Source organism: Protopterus annectens, chromosome 12.part0, assembly GCF_019279795.1.
Source record: "Protopterus annectens isolate FY-2018-M chromosome 12.part0, PAN1.0, whole genome shotgun sequence".
In the NCBI taxonomy this organism is placed as follows: Eukaryota; Metazoa; Chordata; order Ceratodontiformes; family Protopteridae; genus Protopterus; species Protopterus annectens.
This window is the reverse complement of record NC_056746.1, coordinates 559,197,945-559,214,436: the sequence shown is the minus strand read 5'-3', so window position 1 is coordinate 559,214,436 and position 16,492 is coordinate 559,197,945. Positions and strand designations below refer to the sequence as shown.

At 43.2% G+C, this 16,492-nt stretch overlaps 1 protein-coding gene across 1 annotated transcript in view; it reads left to right on the top strand.

The window, feature by feature from the left end:
• LOC122816707 (transformation/transcription domain associated protein) overlaps positions 1-16,492 on the top strand; it is a gene marked incomplete in the record, with an annotated part of 2,794,447 nt that overhangs the window by 1,416,959 nt on the left and 1,360,996 nt on the right. The window contains 1 exon segment of the mRNA XM_044089697.1: positions 15,632-15,898. Within this exon segment, the coding sequence (XP_043945632.1) occupies positions 15,632-15,898 (267 nt within the window).

Below are 16,492 nucleotides of genomic sequence, written 5' to 3'. Positions count from 1 at the left end.
ATTTAAACTACGAACTATTCGTCGTTGGCACATTTTCGCTTCTAAATATGTTGGTACTCTGTTCAATTATCTAGATATGTCTTTGGTAAGCCACCCAGCTACCAACATTCCAAAAAAATGCAAAGATAGACAGAGACAGGCCGCCTAGGTCCAAAGCTGCAGACGACACTTTTCTTAAGGTAGTTTGCCGGTACTCAGTGAGGCGTTTTCGCAGCCCCTGATACCCGCTACTTCAGATTTGCAGGCCTCTACTGAGACCCATTCTGAGTCTGGTATGACACAAGATGCTGCAACTGTGGAACCTGGGATGTCTCTACTGTGGATGGGTCCGGAGCCGCTGTGTAGGGACCGGCTTCTGAGGGTGAATTCAGGCCTACTGACTTGCATATTAAACCAATGCCATCTTCTTCTTCTAGGCCTAAAACTCGAACCATGCCTACGAATCCGACGCCCAAACCACATGGTCAGGCCTCTGTGCCTAAAAAACAAATGATAAGAATGGCTGAAGACCTTATTACTTTAATCAGAGAAAGCCTACCTTCCCCCTCTAAGAGACCTAGGACTGAATTTGCTTATGATACTTCTGACCAGGATTCTGAAATTTCTGTCTCCTCTGATGACCAGGATTTACCCTTATCTACCTATGAGGATTCTGATGCAGAGGACTCTATTCCCTCTGCTTCTCCCCCAGAAGATTTTTCTGTTTGTGAAACCTTGCATACTCTTAGGGAGCATTTTCACTGGGAAAGCCAGGATTACTCTGATTCTAAAAAGAGGTTTAGAGATTTCTTACTCCTGGCCCAACACAGGGCTTTAGCTATCCCTCCTGTGCTGGACATTGTTGACGATGTCTTTTCGGAGTCTAGCTTGGGCCCTGACTCTCTACCTCCTGCTCCCAGAAAACCTGATAGATATTACAGGGTTCTTGATTCTCACAAGTTCCTTTTTAAAAATTCTACTGCGGATCCTTAGACCATTTCACAGGGACCCAAGGGCATTAAGGCTACTACTGCCAAAAATCCTACCCCCTCTGATAGAGATTCCATGGCCCTGGATAGATGGGGTAAGAAGGTATACACCTCTGCAACCTTGGCCATCAGGGCCTTAAATTGCCAGTTTCATATGTTAAAGTATAAGCAGCATGTTATTGGATTGCATAAACAGAAAATTATGTTGATTCCTGATTGTGCTGAAAATAAGGATTTACTGGACTTAATGCATTCTGCTGAACAGGTTGAAAAACATACGGTTTTGATTTTCTGACGTCATCTTGCAGGGCTGCTGTCACCGGGTCTGTACTTAGAAGACATGCTTGGCTTAAGGAGCAATCTTTGCCAGATCATGTTAAAACTAAATTGCTGGATGCTCCCTTAAATCAGGACCGCCTATTTGGCGACAAAGCAGAAGTTGTTCTTAAAAAGATGAAGGAAAAAGCTAAATCTATGCAAACTGTTAAAGATTTTTTACAAGTGTAGCCTTCTAGATTTAGTAGGCATTGGCCCGCAAAAAAATTGGTCCTTTCCTGCCTCTTCCAGGCCTTCACAGTTCAAACCCAGAGCCAGCAGAACACCCAGGTTTCAGTCCCAGGGTACGCACAGGACTAAGCAGTGGGGGGCTCCCACTTCCAAATCAGGGAGTAGTAAGACTCCCCCCCCCCCCCTATGGTAAGCTGTCTCAATGACTTAATTTTAAAACTTCCAAGCACTTCTCAACTGACTGCTCCTTTAGGGGGAAAGATTGCTCTGCAAGCAAAAAACTGGGAACTCGTTACCCAGGACAAATGGGTTTAAAATATAGTTTCCCAAGGATACAGATTTCACTTCCACATGTTACCAACCCCAAACGGTTGACCAGATCTACCCCCAAATCAGTGGGCAGAGGCTCAAAAGCAAGTATACTCTCTCTTAAGATTAAAGGCTATTCAGACTGTACCAGAAGAGGAAAAGGGACAAGGGTTCTACTCAAGGCTTTCTCTGGTACCCAGAAAAGACAACTCATGGCGTCCTATCCTGGACCTGTCAATCCTAAACACCTTTTTGGTGATTCCAAAATACAAGATGCTGACTCTTCACCAGTTGCTTCCCATGATAGGCAAAGATGCTTGGTTGGCAACACTGGATTTAAAGGACGCCTACCTGCACATCCCAATCAGAGAATCTTGCAGAAAATACCTATGCTTCAAAACAGGCTGCATGAACTATCAGTTCTCTGCACTGCCCTTTGGCTCATCTACTGCGCCCAGGGTATTCACAAAGTGCCTAGCTCCAGTCATTGCATTTTGTAGGCAAAGAAATATTCAAATATACCCATACCTGGATGATTGTCTAATTCAGGCAGAAAGCCAGGGCATACTTCTGAATCATCTGGCATTTGTACAAAAAGTGTTAACTTGTCTGGGGTACACCATAAACGAAAAGAAATCACATCTGGTACCCTGCCAACAAATTATATCCCTGGGAGCAAACTTGAACACAACTTCCCAGATGGCTATCCTCACGCCAGAGAAACAAATTCATTTGACAACTTACTTCAAACTAGTGGCCACAAAACCTTGTTATCTACAAGGCAAATACTGCAAGCCTTGGGGTTCATGGCCTCGTGCATTCTTCTAATTCCATATGCAAGACTGCATATGAGGAAACTACAATGGTATCTCAAAAGCCTATGGTGTCAACATTCTCAGGATCTAGAAGCAATGATTCCTATCATACCTTGCCTACAGTTAGAATTCCTTTGGTGGGCAGAGACCTGTCACCAAAACAAGGGACTACCATTCACTCTACCCCCCTGCCGCCCAAACCTTAACAACAGATGCATCAGACTATGCATGGGGGGCTCAGCTGGCAGGAAAGTGCATTCAGGGCAAATGGAACCCAAGTCAAATGCACCTGCATATCAATCAAAAAGAAATGTTAGCTGTACAGAATGCTCTGACAGCCTTCAAGAACCACATTCTTCCAGAACAGTTAATAGTAAAGACGGACAACACCACTGTTAAGTGGTACATAAACAAGCAGGGGGGTACCCATTCTTACCCCTTCTGTAGACTATCCATGGCTCTGGGAAACACAGCCTTGAGCTACCAAGTGCATCTACAGGCTCGATTCCTGCCAGGAAAACTAAATACACTGGCAGACGAACTAAGCAGAAATATCATGGACTCACATGAGTGGAAACTGGGACCAAAGATTTTCAACATGTTGATCAACAAATGGGGGACCCCAGATATAGACCTGTTTGCCTCCCCCCAGAACTACCATTTGGACAAATTCTTTACAAGGACTCCCCACAAACAAGCTTGGAAAGTGGATGCTCTGTCCTTCAGCTGGAAAAATCTATCAGTTTATGCCTTTCCTCCTCTGCCTCTCCTCTCCAAAGTACTACTAAAGATCAAACAGGACAAACCTAGGATGATACTGATTGCACCATACTGGCCACGCCAACACTTGTACCCCCTCTTGCGCAGTGTGTCACAGCTGGCCCCATGGCACCTACCTCAGACCCCCACACTGCTATCTCAGCAGGAGAGCCAGATTCTGAACCCTCAGCTTCAAACCCTGAACCTGGCAGCTTGGCTAATTACCTAATCTGTCCATTACCATCTCTTAGTAAACAAGTGTTGGATGTCATTTTGGAAACAAAGAGGCCTAGTACTAGAAAATCTTATGCTGAAACATGGAAAAGATTCTGTGCCTTGAACCAAACCCAAGGGGTGGCCACTGCAGCGCCCAATTTACCTCAGATTCTTCAGTACTTAACTGAGATGCTTCACAAGAGCCTTTCCTTTTCCTCCATCAAAATTCACGCCTCAGCCATTTAAGCTCATTACAACACGGAACCACCCCTCTTTTCTCACCCACTGTTCAAGCAGTTCCTCAGAGGGGCCAAAAACCTAAGACCCACCCAGGAGAGCCCCAACTCCAGCTTGGGACCTTAATTTTGTATTGGAAAAACTCACTATTCCTCCTTTTGAGCCAGCTGCAACTGCAGAGTTAAAATTCCTTTCTTGGAAAACAGCTTTCCTTTTAACAATCACTTCAGCAAGAAGGGTATCTGAGTTACAGATCCTTATGGCAGTGGAGTCTTTCATCATTTTTCATGCGCACAGGGTGTCCCTCAGGACCAGTCCCTCTTTCATGCCCAAGGTGGTATTCAGTGTAGCTCTTAATCAGTTCATTCATTTGCCAACCTTCTTTTCTAATCCACAGAACAAAGGGGAACGGATACTGCACTCCTTAGATGTGCACAGACAACTTAGATTTTACTTGGACATGACTAAATCTCAAAGGAAATCTGAACAACTGCTGGTGGCATTTGCTGCAGGGGCAGAGGGGAAGGCCATTTCAAAGCAAACCGTTTCTAAATGGATAGACCATTGCATTCATTTCTGCTATAAGCACCATGGAAAACCTATCCCACAGGGGATTAGCCCCCATTCAACCACGGCTGCATCTACCTCTACAGCCTTTCTCAGATGTGTCCCTACCAGAGACATCCTAGAAACTGCTACCTGGAGATCTGTACATACTTTCACCAAGCATTACCATTTTCCAATTTTCTCTAAATCTAGAGCTGGCTTTGCCACTGCAGTCTTGCAGGGCCTTATAGCTGGTCCTAATGGTATCTAAGTTCCTCCTCCCATCCTTAGCTTTGGGACTCTACCCAAATGTGATAACTGCAACAGTGAAACACAAAGAACATAGTATAGTCATGTACACTTACCATAAATGTATATGTTTGAGTGTATTCACTGTTGCAGTCCTGGTTACCCTCCCTCCATCCCCCTGACTTCTTTTTGGATATTCCTCTATCCTCCTCTACTATGCTTAAAAGTTTTTTGGTGTATTAGCTTTTTTGTTGGAGGTATAACCTTGTATAGCTATATTTAATTGCTTCCCATTAAGGGGGGGCACCTGACATCTGGGACAAGAAAAACTGAGGTAATGGCGTCGGCTGCATGCTTTATATCCCTGACTACCTGACATCACGGAAGATGAGACAGCAACTGACGTAGGACCCAAGACTTTGATAATCGGGCCGCCTGAGTGCTACTGCAAGCAGATAACCCAAATGTGATGACTGCAACAGTGAATACATTCGAACATTTACATTTATGGTAAGTGTACACAACTGTACTTTCGGCAGTCCTCAAACATACAAAGGTGTGTTATCACTGTGTTGCACTTTTTATGAACACTGCCTGATTTTTTTTTCCGTTTGTTCTAGCCATTACTTATTTTCACTGGGTTTGAGATCATTCTGTTATTTTGTAGAGTTTTTTTTTCTAGTTTTTAATTCTGTGTTCAGCAGAGGTAACTTCCGAAGAAAAGCAGTTTTCACCACTTCTCAAGCTATGGTGCTGAAGGATGGATCATTTATCTGCCTGAACTGTTTTGGCTGTCATCACAGCCATTTTGAAAGGACTTCTTTTTTTGCAACCTAATAGGCTTTATTAGAACAAATTTTGCAGCCTGAAATGAATATCTTACTTGCAGCTAAGAAACATCCAAAAGGAGGTTATAGTGCACTTCAGACTGTCAAATCCAAGCAATGTAACTAGATGTGAAGAGGATGTTACCATAACCTTTCCTTATGTTTGACTAGTGTGTAAAATGGGAGGGATTATTGTTGAAACTGATTTCTCAGGGAGAAACAAAGGACAGAAAGCAGTTTTCGTCCTAGCTTAGTGCATCTGTTTAGGTATACACTAATAAATACTCAACTTATTTCATGCTTGTGAAGATAAATTAATGATTTTCAAGATCACTGCCTGTCCAGTCAGGCTGCCTTTCTTTTCCTTCCATGAAAAAAAGTTCCTGTCTTTCCTTTTATAGTCATTTTAATAGCAATAGTCTCATTGAAAGCCAACTGTCATTCCACAGTTAGAATCTTGATGATTTGACTGGCAGTCCTCAGCCACTGTAGTTGTTCATGCTGCCTGTTGAAGAGGGTGTGTGTGCACAATGTCACTGTCCTGGCTCATATGTTAACATTGCCATCATCTGCTGTGTCAAGCTTTGGTTGGCCGATCTCTTCGCGTACGTTAAACTGAGGGTTAGTTTCAGTGTCTGTCTAGACTTTGCAAGACACACTAGGTGCTTATCAGAGAAGAAAGGTGACTTGCACAGAAGTTCGTTCTCTACTGAATATTTGATAAGGGGATTTGTATCAAAACAAGGAAGAAAAAATGAAGCCCACAGTGTCATAAATTTAGAAACAAAGAACAATAACATTAAAACTGGCAGCACTGAAACCAGACATAGTAAAAATGCAGTTGAAGTACATACCTACACGTTACCTGCAAATATTTCAAGAAAAGAAATTATGTATTACCTATTTGGGAGGGAGACCTGCCTCCCTCTCCTGTATCCCCTAACTTTTAGTATATTTGATATGGTGACTTCACAGTCAACACAGCCTTCGAGCTAGGTCATACTACATGCCTTTGCTATATTCTGTTTATATATTGTTTTTTCTTGTCTGATACTGTGATGTGAGCATCAGTTGGTAATGTATGTAATAACTGCTGCAGTAGTACCAACCACCGTACTTCGTTTGCATGGATCCTGGATTTGTCTCTTATAGGTCTGCAGCTTTATATAAAATTAACATTAATGTTATTAACATTATTGCGATACTTACAAATGGAAGAACTTCAGCCGCTTGGACAGATGCAGCAGCCATGCGCAAACTGTGTTAATGTGAAAGTCTGGACATAGAATCTTCTTGAGGGACAACCCCAGATGTAGCAGTACTAGACATTTTCTAGTCAGCAGCAAGTATAGGTCAGGAATCATACGAATTCACAACAAAAGAAGGCGACTGGACAGGTAATTTAGACAGTCTGCAAGGTTATCAATTTTTTGCATTTAGAGGCTGTCTGGGGGGGGGTGTAGGTAGGCTGTATTTCTACATTCTTCAGTGGAGAACCACCCAAGTGGATACTGTGGTGTTTCAGCTGCTAGATCAAGGAATACCCTGTGGCATTCCCTTGTATTTATCCAGAGGTCTGCAGTAAGCAGGAATAATCTTTTATTTCATTTAAAGCAGTTTTGAGGATTCAAAGGTCATCCCATCAGTGTGGAAATGTATTCCTGTTTTTTTTCTTAGTCCTCTGAACATCAGAGAACTTTAGTCTACTTCTGGATCTGAAGGACCATAACTTAATGTTTTAGCAAATGTTAGAATATTAAACGCTATCTCTTTTATTTTTATTTATTTATTTATTTATTTTTTAATTACTCTGTGCCCTGCTAAGTGTTAATCAGCAGCCCTTTCCCCAGCCAGTCATCTCATTCTTTCTCCTTCACCTGGATGAGGATGTACCAGCAGGACATTAATTATAACAGCCGATGATGTCCATTTCATTAAGCATCAGAAATGGGTCTTTGGATCCAACTCGTCCATTTCTTCCAGACATGCGATCCAAGCCTCAAACTCCTTCCTCTCCCATAATGCCTCACTCCTCTTCAAGCCCTCAAATCTTGTTTGCAGCCTTCCAGCAGAGACATGATTCTGAGCCTCCAGTCAGTTAAGTAAATTTTTCCATTTATTTCTGCCTTGTTAATAGTCTTTTCTCCTTCCTAGTTAGGTTTTAACATTTTTCCCAACCCCCTCCTCAGAGGAGTCAGAGTTCCTGGACGGGCCCATCTATGTCCTGGGAGACCCCCCCCCACCCCCAACGGACTAGCTCATTGACCTTATCACATGTCAAGCTTGGAAGTAGCTTGACACCATGGAGCTCATTCCCAAACGTATGGACAAGTACCTTAGCCCCTCCCCCCAGCGACCACCCTTTTTGGAGTAAAGGTGTGCCATTTGATGCCATTGTGGTGTGGGCAGCCACTAAGAAGGAGCTGGCTGAGCCAGAGCTCCACTGTTCATCCCCCGAACAAGGAGTCTCGGGCTTTGGCAGGCATGGGAAGCACATGTATGCCTCAGCCACCTGTACACTGAGAGCATTGAATTATTTGACACATTTTACGTGCCTTCAGAGAGATCTGATTAAGGAAATCTCTACTTCTCTGACACAGTCACTGTCTGAGGACGACCTCAAGAAGGTTTCTCATTGCTAATTCCTTGGTGAGTGAATTTCCCATGCTGCGGAAGAAACCTCACAAGCAGCTTGTTCAGGCATAGCCCTCAGGAGACATGCCTGGATTGAGGCTGTGTGGGTTTGTGTCATTCTTTAAAGCGCCTTTTGACTGTTCCTCCTGTCAGTAAGAGACTTTCACCCACAGCGAACAGGAAGGTAAGACCTTATCTGTTGGAGGGATTAAGTTTTCTTCCCCCCAATGGCCCTTCTGCAGGAAACAATGGAGTGGGAAGAAGATGTGGTTTCATAACTCCTAACGGTCTTTTCACGATTAGCAAGATGAATCCTCTTCTAGAGGCAGAGAGAGAGAGAGAGGATTCAACAGTAGACATTACCCCAGAAGGAGAGGGGATCGACAAAATCAGGGCTTCAGACAACCTTTTTGTGACAGGCCCTTTAAATGCTCCTGAGGCACTGCCTGGCTGTCCTACTCTGGAGGCAGTGGGAGGCAGACTTTCGTTACACCCAGAAGACTGGACAAACATAACAAATGACACATGGGTGTTAAATATAATTTCCAGAAGTTACTGTATTCCCTTTTCCCTTCCTCCTCCTAGTTCTGGGATGTATCTCCCTGATGTGCCATCCAGTCCTAGAGGTTTAAAAACGTTTAGACAAGAGAGTCATCTAGCAGGTCTCAACTGAACAACTAGGATGTGGAACTTACTCACACTTCTTTTTGGTGCCAAAGAAAACGGGGGACATTTGACTGATATTGGATCTGAACAGTTTGAATTTGTTCATAAAGAAGTTGAAGTTCCACATTGTTACGGTACTGTCCATTCTGCCACTTCTGCACAAAGATGACTGGATGTGTTCTGTCAATCTCCGGGATGCGTACTATCATATCAAAATAGACAGGTGCTCCAGGAGATATCTGCACTTCAGGTTAGGGACCAATCATTACCAATTCAGAGCACTGCCCTTTGGCCTCACCAGTGCCCCCTGGGTGTTCACCAAATGCATGACTGTAGTTGTAACTCAGCTCCGTTTGCAAGGATTCTAGGTGTTTCCTTGCCTAGACAATTGTCTCCTAATGACACCTACAAGGCATCAACTACTTCAGGCTATTCAGATTATGTTGTAACTGTTCCATCACCTGGGAATCACAGTGAACATGGCAAAATCCAAGATGGATCCTGTTCAGGACATAGAATTCATAGGGACGCAGCTGAACACAATCACACAGACTACAGCCCAACAGCCCCTCCCCCAGAGAATAAGATCCTTGAGTTAGCTTGTTCAGCTTTTGCTAGACACCCAGACACCACCAGCTTGGCTAGCCCTAGGATCCATGTTAGCTGCCATTCTTCTGGTCTCCCTTGCCAGGTTCTTCATGCAAGTTCTCCATTGCACCTTAGCTGTCCAGTCGTCTGTTCAGTTCTATCCCTTGTCAACTCCAGTCAGGCTACCTCTGATTTGAAGGCGGCATCTGCAGTGGTGGATCCTTATAGATGACCCCCATCTCGGCAGACCCTTCATCCTTCCCCCTTCTACGGCCAAAGTGACCGTGGACGCCTGTTTGGGTGGGGGGACATTTCCAGAGAAAGATGGTCCAACGCACGTGGCCCACGACAGAGACCAAGTTGCAATAAATGTACTGGAGATGTGGGGAGGTCCTTCTCATGTTGCAAGCCTTTCAGGAATGCCTTCATCTGGGAACAGTTGCAATTCTGATAGACAATATGTTGGTGGTTTGGTGCATCAGTAAGCAGGGGGGAATGAGTTTATATCCGTTGTACAGGGAGGCCATGAGGGTTTGGGAATGGGAGAGTTCTTTAAATCTCTTTCTAATTGCAACACACATCCCGGGGAGTCCAAATTTCTGGCAGACAGACTGAGCAGATTGATCTTAAGTCCACACGAGTAGCCCCTGAACCAGTCAGTAGCAAATCAAATATTCAGCCGCTGGGCCAGCATTGCTATGATCTTTTTGCTTCTCCCCTAAACAACAAGTGCAGAAAATACTTTGCTCTGATTCCCCCCTTGGGGGAGTCACCCAGGGATTCCTTAGTGCTCGATTGGCCCCCGGGTTTTCTCTATGCTTATCCTTCAATTCCCCTAGTACCCAAAGTTCTACAGAAAGCCGGCAGGTTGAAGACCAATCTAATTCTCATTGCCCCTTACTGGCCTCTTCAGGTATGGTTCCCCTTCCTGTGGTCTCACAGCAAATATCCTCCATGGATACTGGATCCCTGGCAGGATCTGATTTCCTATCTGTCAGAACGCCAGATTCCCAATATTTGATCCCTCAAACTGACCGCTTGGTTTCTTCACTTCCAGTAATTCTACAAAAGTCCAGGCTAGCTTCCCTAGTCCATGAAGTTATTCTTGCTTCTCAAAAGTTCTCCACCAAGAAAGTGTATTGTAGTAAATGGAAGAGATTTTCCATCTGGGCTTCGCAGAGGAATATTGACTACTTTTCTGTTTCAGTCCAAGACATCCTCATGTTTCTCAGCTCGCTTTTCCAGCACAGAGCTAGTTTTTCCACTTTAAAGTTGCAACTTGCGGCTATCATGAATTTCCATGTAGGGAAGGGCAATAGTTTTCCCTCTCCTGTCTCCACTTCTAAACTATGTAGGGCTTTTATGAAAGAAGTTTTTCATCTCAGACCTCCAATAAAAGATCTTTCCCCCTCCTTGGGATCTTATCTTGGTACTTCAGGAACTCACTCAAACCATTTGAACCTGCTAACTGATGTGATTTGAAATGATCTTGGAAGACTGCCTTTCTAGTGGCCATTACTTCAGCTAGAAGAGTATTGGAATTGCAAGCTCTGTCTTCTCAACCACCATGTATAACTTCTGTCCTTCATACCAAAGGTTTTTCAGAGGCATATATTAACCAGACTATTCATTTGCCTGTATTCTTCCCTAATTACTCCAGTAAAGGCGAATGTATGCTGCATTCGTTGGCTATACACATACAGTTGCATTTTTATTTACACAGAACTAGATCACACAAAAATCTGAACAGTTATTCATTGCTTTCTCACCAAATAGTTAGATCAGGCTGTATCCAAGATCACCTTAGCCAAGTGGATTATGACTTGTATTTCTACAGCTTACTCTCAAGGCAAGCAACTTCCCTGTCCAGTTAGAGCTCACTCTGCCTGGTCTATGTCGACTTATATGCTTTCTCCGCAAGGACTCTTGTTGATGAAATTTGTGCCGCAGCTACTTGGTGCACATCTCATTCCTTTGTATTTCACAAGTTGGACATTATTTCGAGAAACAGAGAATCCTTTGGCTCTGCGGTGCTCAGGCATGTCCTTCTTTGAAGTCCCGCAAGGGTTTATTTAGCTGAGGACTCTGACCCATTCATGATGCATGATGAAATGGAAAACATTGAATTAGAAGTATGTACTTATCAAAACTTGGCATCTGTGTTGCCCAGTTTCATTATGCATCACATCCCCCCTGTCTTTTGCAGCTGAAAGTGATATAGAGAATAAGGGAACCCACTGGTTCCTAATTTGGGCTCTGGTTGTTCACTTTCTTTGTGTGTGAAGTACTATTCTGACTATCCTTGTGAAGGGGCAGCAAACTCAATCTGAGGATTTGAAGAAGAGTGAGACATTATGAGAGCGGGAGGAGTTTGAGGCTTGGATCATGTGTGTGGAACAAATGGCCGAGTTGGATCCCATGACGGATCCAAAGACCCATTCATAATGTGTAATGAAATTGGACAACACAGATCCCACGTTATGGTAACTACATAACATCTGTTGGGTGTGGTTTGTGAGTTTTTCCTTCATTTGGCACCACCATTCCCAAGGGAGACCTGGACATGCAGTGGGCTGTCTGTATGGGTTTTTTCTCACTTACGTAAGGGACATTGCCAGGAAGCAGTCCTGCCCCTTCACCTCAAACACAGGAAGTGGTTTCCCCAGTCTCTGTCCGAAAAAATGCAGTTTCCCACATGCTCCCTGATCAGGCCATGTCTCTTTACTGTTAATCCCCTCTGCCTAAGTTCCTCCAGTGCATGTGACTAGCAGTACTAATGTACTGTGTGAGTTGAATATCTTGCGGTGCTAGTAATCATTTCCAGTTTTGCCCTGAAACTTTTCCTTTGCATCAATGCTTGTCAGACTTGTGATCTTCAACAGATTCTTGTCAATGGAATTTTCCGACCCTGGTAGCATTGTTATCAAGCAAGTCACTGAATTTGCTAAGCTCTACTTGGGTACTTGTGATATGGTGTGAATGATACCTTTTCTGTTACATTTGTGCATTTGGGATCTGTTATGCATTCAGTATAGACTTTGGTTTCACTCATCTGATTGGATCTCTGGCCATATTGTAATGCTTTCCTTAATGTAGAAGGGTCATTACATCCAACTTCTGTATAGCAGGACCCTTCTTTTTTTGTCATTTTTGAAACATATAAGTTCTTTATAATACCCGCCACCAACAGGCGGAGGGTGGTCTTGTACTGCCTTAAACTAAACCACAAATAGAAACACACATAAAAATAATTACATTGTGACCGTCATACTGTACTACTTTCCCTTCAGAAATCTGATCCTTACTCTGTTTGCTTTCAAATTCCTTGAACTGTTATTGAAGTACCACATTTCCATAAAACCAAACTCTTCACCTTATGCTTCAGCTCTGCTGCCTTTGCTTCTTTTGATTTGTTTCCATTCTGACCTTCTAAATTACCTCCAAACCCAACTCTCTGTTGATCCCTTTGTTCCCCCAGGGGACTGAGCCCCTACAGCCCATTCGCTCTGCTAAGGGTGAGAACATTGGGCCGAGGTATCATCTTCCATGGTGACGGTCAGGAATTTCAAGTTTTAAGTCCTAGTTTCCCATCAGTGGCTCTCTCAGCAATGTTCTTGGGTCTGAGAACACAACCATGTCCCCTCTCATACTGTCCTGATTTACAGTAATGTATGCTGCCAATGCATACACAGATCACAGTCCTCTCCCAGAGATAGCAGAAGCACCCTTTCTCCATAGGTGAACTAGCCAGCATTGGCCCTTCCATTTCCACATCCCTATCCCTATAAAAGCTGTTAAGTTCTGCCTTTAGTTTTGACATAGGGATACTTGTTTATTTTTCCTTCTGTTGATATGTGAATGGTAGGCTGAATCATCTTTTATTACATCCTCTGTATAATAGCCACAAAACAAGAATTTTTGGTGATACATAAGTAAATTTTATGACAGTGTAGGGGTGACAAAATGCCATATTAAAATGACTTGTACATAGTAGGTAAAAAAACACACAAAATGCTTGCATAAAATATATTTTTCTGCAGATTGCTTAATTACACATATTTACACTTGCATAGCAGGGGTATGCCAACTTGCAGATTGACATTTTAATCAGTTTCATCAAGTCCTTTACTTCATTTGTATGGGAATGTCTTGGCATCTTTAAGAGCAAGAGGGTTAGCACAGCCCTGTGTTGTAAATCCCTAACTGTACCCCAGATAACCTGCTTTCAGGTAACAGCATAGCAGTGAGATCAAGTGGTATTTACAGGCCCATCCATCATGGGGAAGTGAGGCGGTTTGACCTTGCTGCCAGGCAACCCACTGCAGGAGTGTAGGGATGATTCTGTCAGCATTAAGGGCTCTAGATGACTCTGTATTGCACGTACCTGGGAGCCTTTCATGGAAGCATTCAGTAGCTCACACTTGCAGCAGCTTGAAGTGCAAGTCAGTCCCCAGGAAGGGGATAGGCCAGGTCTCAGAAAGGGGGTTCTTATGAATTGACCGAATAAGCTCACTCCCTGTCTACCAGCCCTGGCATTCAGGGAACAAATGGGCTGATGAGGCTCTTGCATCAGTCAGGGGAAAATGGGCTGTAGGGTCTTGTATTGTCTAAGGAGTGAATAAGTTTGGCTGTCACCTTCCTGTTAGGAAGAGCAAACAGGACAGTTAGGAACAGGAAGAGGAGCCTAGCTTCATGTAGACAAACAAGCCAAAACAGCAACGCGCATGCACACACACATAAAAAGGGAAGGTGTTTATTTTGCTGCTGCTGGTGCAATAATTTGAACAGGAAAAGCCCTGACTACCCCATATTCAGGTGCTCTCTGTATGTTTAATAGCTGGCATTTCTTCCTTATGTTTGTATTGTTTTGGGTATCCTTTAATAACTTTTCTTGGTAATGGTCAACTTACCTTTTGAAGCAGTCCTGATTCTGGCTTCATGGCACAGAGGAATAGAGCCTTGACTGCAACCCAGGCAACCAGAGTCTGATTAGTAGTCATGGCACTGGAGGAGGCAGGGAGTGGAGTGAGGGGGGTATAGCCTTCTCTGTCTTGTGCATGCCTCTTTTGGGGAGTTGAGTGAGAAGTGTTTGCATACACTTGGTGACACACAGGGCATTGCACTTTTGAGATAGAGATCGGGGAAGCTATTGCTCATGCTTCATGGCGGAAGGAGTAGGGTTGCTTGGAGGGAACACCCCCCAGTGTAAGGAAGGAACATCCTCTGTGGTCAACCCATTTCACTCTGGCCTTCCTCTAATGCCTTGCTGGGTATGCTGGGGTTGGCTCTTGCCCAGTGAGGGAAATAATGTTTTAATTGACTAAGAAGGAGTTGATGGTTTGCAGACAATGGGGCAGATTGTCCAAACTAACTGACTAAATAAATAAATGAAAGCATTACATGTACGCATTCAGGCTTGTCCGATGTCCCTATTTGAGCAGGACTGTCCCGAGTTCAGCAGACCAATTTTGAATCTCGCATTGCCTCTAAAAAATACTGGTTGAAGTTAGCAAACCCACTGTTCCTCATTGAATAGAAGTGGCTCCACTTTGCCGTTTTTATTGGCTGGTATACTGGTATACCAGCCATTCAAAAATTGCCAAGTGAAACCACTTCTTTTCAGTGCAGAACAGATACCGTTTTTTTGTTTTGGTCGCTGAGTTGTGGTGGCTGTCTCAACCTGCGGTTTTGGAAATCTGGCAACCCTGTGTGCATTGTAAGTGATCGTGTCATTGCTTGATTGTGAGATGCAAAATCCAGCCAAACTCCTCAGATGCTGTGCAGTGCTTTGTGTTGCACTCACTACCAAATGGATCTGAGATTTGCAAAACAGCAGCAGGCATTACCGCTTTCACAAGCCTGAAATGTGTGTATCAGTGACCCGTGTGCTGCTCATTTTCATAGATCTTTTGATTATTCTCACTTCACCTCCAGTTATGCAAAAAAAAAAAAGTTCCCTTTTTCCAGCTTCTAAATTTATTTTCTGAAAATGACATGGTTAAAGTTGCATGTTTTCATGTAATTAGTGAAAATTCACCTAAGACCTGCTTTTGTTGTAAGTACTTATTTTTTTATAGCTACAGAATTATTTGCTGCATACTAAGTAAAACTGTTTCCAGGAATAGAAATGCTTGTACAATTTCATTATAGACTGGCTTACTGTAACTAACTAGAAACTTGACGCATTTTTCTTGTCAGACCTGCAACTTTTTGAAATATTTATAATAAAATTCAGTTAATATGTTTGAACTGAAATGATGTACCTTTTCATGAAGCTTTTCACTGTGTTGAACTATGAACTTGTGTTTAGGTTTTAGACCCAGAGAAGCAATCTGAAATGCTCGACTCTCTCCGCATCTACTTACTGCAGTTTGCTACCCTGCTAGTTGAACATGCCTCTCATCACATCCATGATAATAACAAGAACCGGAACAGTAAACTCCGACGTCTTATGACGTTTGCTTGGCCTTGTCTGCTTTCCAAAGCCTGCGTTGATCCAGCTTGCAAGTACAGTGGCCACTTGCTACTGGCACACATTATTGCCAAGTTTGCTATCCATAAGAAGATAGTCCTGCAGGTACTTGAATTACATTTAAAAGCACATTAAACTAATTTGACTTGTGCCATATATTATTTAGACTAATATCTTAACTGCAGAACCATAGGGGATGTTTATTTTCTTTGTTTTGGTTCATCTAGTAGCCTTTTTTTATTTTTTTGGGAGGTTGGTGAGGTTATGTACTTGTTGGCTTTACATAATTTATTAGAGTTGAGTGGGATTTTTGATATTTGTATTAACCATTATGCAGGTAGTGGATTACTGGCTTCCAGGAAGAGGGAGAGTATTTAGTTTAGGTGGCAGAGAAATGAGTGAACAAGTACTGCAACTAAGGAAATATTGGCTGATGATGACAGGGAAAGATGTAATTGCTCTGCATGTGATGTATAAATTATGGACCTCTAATCTGATGCTGCTGTGAGGGGGGGTAGTTGTGAATTGCACAAGACAAGTGGAGTAGCACCATCATGTAGTCTAGAAATCAAGTAGTTTGGTAGGAGGGTGTTTATCACAGTGTTGCTACATTTCATCTCTCCTTCTGCAAGTTACGCTGACAGTAAGTTCTTGATTACATGACTGAGTTTGTAACTTGCAGGTAATTTGTTGTGATTT